We start from the raw sequence: 7,127 nt of genomic DNA, 5'->3' as shown, positions 1-7,127 counted from the left end.
TTTACTTTATTTATGTGTTATTTCTATTAATAACAAAATTCTACTAAGGTAAAATGGAGAAAAAGTAATTAATTATGCTTTAAACTTCCAAAACGACAAATAACTTGAGACAATTATTTTTAGTAATCACGATAAATAATTTGAGACGGAGAGAGTAGTTAGCTGTGTGTGGCTTCTTTCTAATTATGATAAATGTGTATTATACGAAAACACGAAAAACTGTATTGTGTCTCATATAACTAATGTTAGTGGTGTGAGTCTTTCCCTTTTGTATTACAAGTTGGTGAACTAAATTTTATACTTCGACTGTTTGAGCCACAAAATAAAATCTCTCGGGAAACACATTTGGATAAAAGAAATCTAGCTTCTCTGTAGGAGTTGTTGTGATTAAGGCAATCCTTTGGATTCCACAATTGCTATGAAATCCGAATTCATTTCAAAGTGAACTTTTCTTTGATTCAACTGAGACTATAGAAAATGCAAAACACAGAAAAACTTTTCTAAAGCATCATAAGTTCATAAGTCATAACTAATGCACGAAAAAACACCTACAAGTGTGTACTCCCATGGTCTTAAGTCTTTCTGATATTATGGTGAAGTCCAGATGTGCTCGACAAAAGTTAGATAAGAACAAGATGTCTAAACTTGGAAACCGGAGATGGCTAAAAATAGAAAAAGAAGTGCTAAAAAAAGAGTAAGAGCAACAACATTAGCAGAGTTCGTTTACAGACTATAGATTAAATTTTTGGTCGTATAACATGTAACAATAGATTTTAATTTACGATCGCAATTTTTTCGAGATGTATCAAAGTAGAAAGGAAGTCACTCAATTTTTAGTCAATTCTTTTGCAAGTATCATCTTATATGAGATAATAGTTCGTTTGATTAAATTTTTGGTAACTATTTTTTTAAAATACTTTTTAAAAAGAATTAAAGTGTTTGGCCGAAATTTTCAGAAAAACAAGATGTTTTTGTGTAGTAACAAACTATTAGAGAAACTATTTTTTCGAAAGCTTAAAAAAAATCTCCTAGAAACATTTTTTTTAAAATTTGGTCAAATATAAATTGTTGATCTTAAATTAATAAAAATAATTTTCAATTGATTAACCAAACACAAACTGTTACTTTTTAAAAATATTTTTTCAAACCCTTATAATAAAAGTACAATTTTGAAAAAAAAAATACTAACAGATTTTGAAAGCTACACATGATCGATCTCCACATACTAGTTGTTAGATGGAGACCACACGCCCTTCAATCTTCAGTTTTATGGGAAGATAGTGAATGAGTTCGCTATGAGAGATACTCTTTTCCATTCTAGAAGCCATATCAACAATAATAATGTCATAATTGAATATACTAATTCAAGAACTCAGCCGCGTGGCAACTGCCTTCAATAATGTACAGATTTCCCACCACTCCATGCCACACAAGTAAAATAATAGTAGTAATTTGAAAGCAATATGAGGGTGCATTTGAGAGTATATTAGCAGAATTAGGAACAGAAAAAATAGTCTTCTTTCCTTTTTCGGCTAAAGATCAACAATTTCTCGGAAAACCTTATTCACATTGAAGCTACTTATGTCGGTCGCGTTGTAAAAGATAGATTCAGAATTTTAAGTGAATGTCATGTACTCTTTGGTGATACATGCATGTGTTCATGGTATATAAACTTACTGTTGGATATTAAATGTGGGTTGTGGGTCACCCATGTGGATAAATCTAGCCCGGTTAAAAGAGATAACCACATAAGAAGTTACTGCAGAGGAAGTTATTGCATGATAGAGAAATTCCCATACTCTAAATGATAGAGAAATTCCCCATACTCTAAGGGTCGTTTGGTAGGAGGGATAAGTTATCCCATATAGATGGGATTGGGTGGGATTAGATGGGATAACTAATCTCATCTTCTATAAGGGGTCGTTTGGTAGATAGTCGAAATTATCCCGGGATTATAATCCCGGGACTAATTTATCCCATCTATTGGGATTATTTTATACCATCTAAAAGATGGTATAAAATAATCCCAGTATAAGTGGGATAAGAAGGTATAAGCTGGGATATCCCAGCTTATACCTTCTACCAAACGACCCCTAAGGGATTACTAATCCCACCTTTTATCCCATATAGATGGGATTGGGTGGGATAACAAAGGAGTTATCCCACCAATCAAATATGGGATAATTTCAATCCCATGGGACTTGTAAGAAATATTTTCCTTGAATCCTTTCATTACTTGAATTGGTTTATATACAAAATAGGAGAATAATATTCTAACCTAAAATAGGAGATTACACAATATACAAAATATGCTAACCTAAAATAGTAGACTACAAAATATTCTAATTAATAATTACATAATCTATCACACCCCCGCAGTCGAAACGGGAGGTTTACGAACGCTGAGACTGTCCCGAAAATCTTCAAATAAGACCTGTGGTAGTCCCTTGGTGAAAATATTGGCAATCTGATAGCGGGAAGGAACATGAAGGACACGAACCTGTCCGCGCGCAACCTTCTCACGAACAAAGTGAATGTCCATTTCGATGTGTTTGGTGCGCTGATGTTGCACCGGATTTCCCGAAAGATAAATGGCACTCACATTGTCACAATATACCATAGTAGCCTTATGAATAGGACAATGTAATTCCAACAGAAGATTGCGAAGCCAGCAGGACTCGGAGACAACATTAGCAACCCCCCTATACTCCGCCTTAGCACTCGAACGAGAGAGGGTAGGTTGGCGTTTCGAAGACCACGATATCAAGTTATCCCCAAGAAAGACACAGTAACCAGACGTTGACCGACATGTGTCAGGGCAGCTCCCCAATCCGCATCAGTGTAGGAAAGAAGGTCCGCAACTGAGGACGGATAAAGATGCAAACCATAGTCAAGTGTACCCTGAATGTAACAGATGACACGCTTAAGTGCATGCATATGAACCTGTCGCGGTGCATGCATGTGTAAACATACCTGTTGAACAGCATAAGAGATATCCGGCCTCGTGAAAGTAAGATACTGAAGGGCACCTGCGAGACTGCGATAGTGAGTCGGGTCATCATAAGGATCACCCGATGTGCCGCTCACCTTCGGTTTAGTATTAACCTGAGTAAAAGTAGCCTTACAAGAAGACATCCCAGCTCGATCAATGATTTCTTCGGCATACTTGCGTTGCGAAAGAAACATGCGATCCTTATGTCAAGTGACATGAATGCCAAGGAAATAATTCAAAGGACCCAGATCCTTCATAGCAAATTTCGAGGCAAGGAGAGCCATAATGGAGCATCGGAGAGAATCTGAGGAAGCAGTAAGAATAATATCATCAACATAAAGTAGCATGTATGCCATATCGGACCCCTTTTTGTAGATGAACAAAGAATTGTCAGATCTGTTGTTTGAAAAAACAAGAGAAGAGACATAATCTGCAAAACGCTTGTACCATGCTCTCGGGGCCTGCTTAAGCCCATATAAGGACTTACGGAGTAAACATACATAATCTGGATAAGTGGGATCTTTGAAACCCAGAGATTGATGTATATACACTGTTTCCTTGAGCTCACCGTGTAAGAAAGCATTCTTGACATCTAGCTGATGAATAGGCCACTTCTTTGATAGGGAAAGACTGAGAACGGTACGGATCGTAGCCGGCTTGACCACTGGATTGAAGGTCTCACCACAATCAATGCCAACCTATTGAGTCTTACCATCACCTACAAGACGAGCTTTATGCCTCTCAAAGTCACCATTAGATTTTTCTTTATGAGTGAAAATCCACATAGAACAAATAACATTCACATTAAGTGGACGGGGCACCAACTCCCACGTCTTATTTTTAATAAGAGCATCAAATTCATCATCCATAGCCATTTTCCTATTCGGGTCGCGAAGGGCGGTCACAGGGTTATGAGGGAGAGGGGATTTCGTAACCATGATATTCAAGTTAAACGTGCGTTTTGGCTTAAAAATACCATGCTGACTCCTGGTCACCATTCAGGACGGCTTGGTAAAAGGGGGAGGCTGGGGTGACGGTGGGAGGGGACTGCCAGCGGAGGGGAGAGAGGCAGCGGGTTGGGTCACGGTGGGAGGGGGGTAGTAGAAGCCAAGAGATGCAACCATAATGGGGAAATGCCAATGTCCAAAAACTCATAAGTAATAGAAGTGGGATAATGTAAATTGGAAAAGGGGAAGACATTCTCATCAAAAATCACGTGACGAGAAATAATGATTTTATGGGACGATAAATCATAACACTTATACCCTCTATGATTCGTAGGATACCCCAAAAAGACACACGGTGTAGACCGGGCTTGCAATTTGTGGATAGTCGGAGAAGGAAAGAGGGGATAGCATAAACACCCAAAAACCCGAAGATGAGAGTAAGATGGCTTTCTTTGGTATAGCACTTGAAGAGGAGAAACGTGATCTAATAATTTACTTGGTAAAATATTAAGAAGATATGTTGCCATTTGTAAGGCGTGATGCCAGAACGAAGGAGGGAGAGAAGCATGAGCAAGAAGAGTCCGAGTGATATTATTTATAGAACAGATTTTTCTTTCGGCTTTCCCATTTTGTAAAGACGTATGTGGACAAGAAAGATGAAATGACATCCCATTAGACTCGCAAAATTTCCCGAATTGACCATTATCATATTCCCTCCCATTATCACATTGGACATTTTTAATATGACGTTCAAATTGAGTATGAATGTGAGTTTTTAAAGCTAAGAATTTCGGATAAACATCGGATTTCTTAGCCAAAGGAAAAGTCCATAAAAACTTCCAAAAATCATCCATAAAAAGAACATAATATCGATGAACCAATGAACTTAACACGGGAGAGGTCCACAAATCACTATGAATAATATCAAATGGAATCAAAGTTTCGGAAATAGAAGAATCAAACGGCAACTTAATGTGTTTACCAAGAACGCAAGAACGACAAATACTAGAAAGACTAGATTTATTACATTCAATGCTTTTATTAACCCTAAGACAATCTAAGATAGAATTTCCCAGATGACCCAAGTGAGCATGCCAAAAAGGAGAAGACAACACCGCAAAGGTTAATGGAGTGGTGGTTGGATATTTGATGGTGGTGACCGGATAAAGATCTCCCCGACTATCACACCGCATTAGTGACATCCCCGTCTGAAAATCCTTCACAGAAAACCCATATGGATCAAAATCAACAGACACAGAATTATCAGTAGTAAACTTCCGTACTGAGATTAAATTTTTAATGATTTTAGGAGCATGTAAGACATTGCGTAAGGATAAAGGGGGGTATGGGGGAGGCAAACTAGTATGACCACAACCACGAATTGGAATCGAATGACCATTTCCCATAACAATACCATTATTTTGATTGCTCAAATTAAAAATAAGACGAGAGATTACCGTCCGAGGATGTCATATGAGAAGTGGCCCCGGTGTCCATGTACCAATTTTGATCGGGCGGGTTCAAGGTCATGATGTACATTGAGGACTCAATGTCGGTTGGAACATACGACCCGAGAGGGGCCACTGTCGCTGTGTAGAGCGGTTGAGCTGGAAGAGGGCCCAAAATACCCTGCTGCCGTGGCGGGACTGGCGGCGGACGAGCCCAAGAAGCTGTCGGGTACGGGCGGGGGGAGGAGCAGCCCAGCGGGGCTGGGGGACCCACTGCCAGTGGCCAGTCCACTGCTGCTGACCGCCACTGCTTCGGGCAGAATTACCGCGGCCACCAGTGATTTTGCCGCTGCCTGAGCAGCAGCCCGAGCCCCCCCCTCGGCATGAGCTTGTGTTGTCCAAAGTGAGTGGCGCGTTGTCGACCGAGGCCACCATAGCCGAACCAAACCTGTAAGACACCATAGCCGCAAGTTCACGTTCTTCCAAAATTAGGGAAGACCGAGCCTCAGTGAATGGGGGAGCGGCTTTGCATGGCGAATTTGTGTCCCAACCCCTTTGTACGCTTCAGTGAGACCCGAGACCAGTTGAAGGACAAGGCAACTATTCGTCACGGGAGCCCCGATGTTTTTCAATTGATCGGCAAGGCTTTTGGGACGTTGACAATAGGCGGAGGAATTGGGAAAATCCTCCATACGAGTCTTTGTGAATTCTTGTTCGAGAGTCACCGCACGAGAAGTTTGATGATCTTGGAAGATATCACGCAAGCGATCCCAAGCGTCCATGGCAGTAGCGTCTGGTTCGATGATAGTGTTTAACAGATCATTCGAAATTGTCGAATAAATCCATTGAAGCACGGTGGCGTCAATGGTGGTCCATAATTCAACTTCCTCATCAGTTTTGGGAGCCGGCTTCTCCTTACCTTTAGGTGGAGGAATGATGTGATGAAGGCCCTTATGAGAACGAGCATGAATTTTGAAAAGCTTGGCCCATGTACCGTATTGTGAGTTTTTCATCTCAAGAGTAACAAAGATGTGATTCTTGATATTGGAGACCACGAGGGCCGGGTGGAACGTGGGCTTAGCCGGGGTGGTAGGTGCATCGGCCATGGGAAAAAAAAAAAGGGGGGCGACGGCTTAGGGAGGAAAAAAAAGTAGGGATTTAGGGCGTAGCGGAAGGAGGAAGAAGAAAGAAACCCTAATCTGATACCATGTAAGAAATATTTTTCTTGAATCCTTTCATTACTTGAATTGGTTTATATACAAAATAGGAAAATAATATTCTAACCTAAAATAGGAGATTACATAATATACAAAATATGCTAACCTAAAATAGTAGATTACAAAATATTTTAATTAATATTTACATAATCTATCAGGACTAATAATCTAATCTCATTCTATCCCTCCTACCAAACTACCCCCAAGTGGATAGAGGTTGCAAAACAATTTTTCCCCCGTAGTAACTTTTGCTTTTTCCTGTTCTCTTCAAATAGAGGTAACCAAGTATTTTCTTTTTGACAAGAGAGAAAATTGAGTTCCTCAATACACACAAATTAAAAAGTGACATTTAGTTTGTGAAGAATACTCCGATTTCAAGAGAGACGAAGTCGAATAGGGGCAATTTTTTGACACTGGTTCTTTGAAACTTTCGCTGTTGTTAACAGGTGCATGATTCTTGTTCTTGCTATATTATCTAATAATGGCATCAGAGCCTGTGTTTTCGTGGTTAATTTCTCTGTTT

General features: G+C 39.8%; 1 protein-coding gene across 1 annotated transcript; it reads right to left on the bottom strand.

Moving 5' to 3' along the window:
* Positions 1 to 2,763: 2,763 nt before the first annotated feature.
* Positions 2,764 to 3,186, bottom strand: LOC132611703 (uncharacterized mitochondrial protein AtMg00810-like). Its single transcript, XM_060326088.1, has 2 exons — positions 2,974 to 3,186; positions 2,764 to 2,901 (listed from the first exon to the last, which is right to left on the bottom strand). Exons 1-2 carry the CDS (start codon positions 3,184 to 3,186, stop codon positions 2,764 to 2,766), a joined length of 351 nt encoding a protein of 116 aa, XP_060182071.1.
* Positions 3,187 to 7,127: the final 3,941 nt, after the last annotated feature.

Source organism: Lycium barbarum, chromosome 9 (genome assembly GCF_019175385.1).
Source record: "Lycium barbarum isolate Lr01 chromosome 9, ASM1917538v2, whole genome shotgun sequence".
NCBI lineage: Eukaryota > Viridiplantae > Streptophyta > Magnoliopsida > Solanales > Solanaceae > Lycium > Lycium barbarum.
Note: the sequence above shows the minus strand (reverse complement) of the source record. Positions and strands in the feature narration are given on the sequence as shown.

Excerpts from the sequence above, each read along its gene's own strand:
- LOC132611703 (XM_060326088.1), bottom strand. The coding sequence starts at position 3,186 with ATGTTTCTTTCGCAACGCAAGTATGCCGAAGAAATCATTGATCGAGCT. Across the intron at positions 2,902-2,973 it reads TCTCTTATGCTGTTCAACAG|GGTACACTTGACTATGGTTT; the intron begins GTATGTTTACAC and ends TGTTACATTCAG.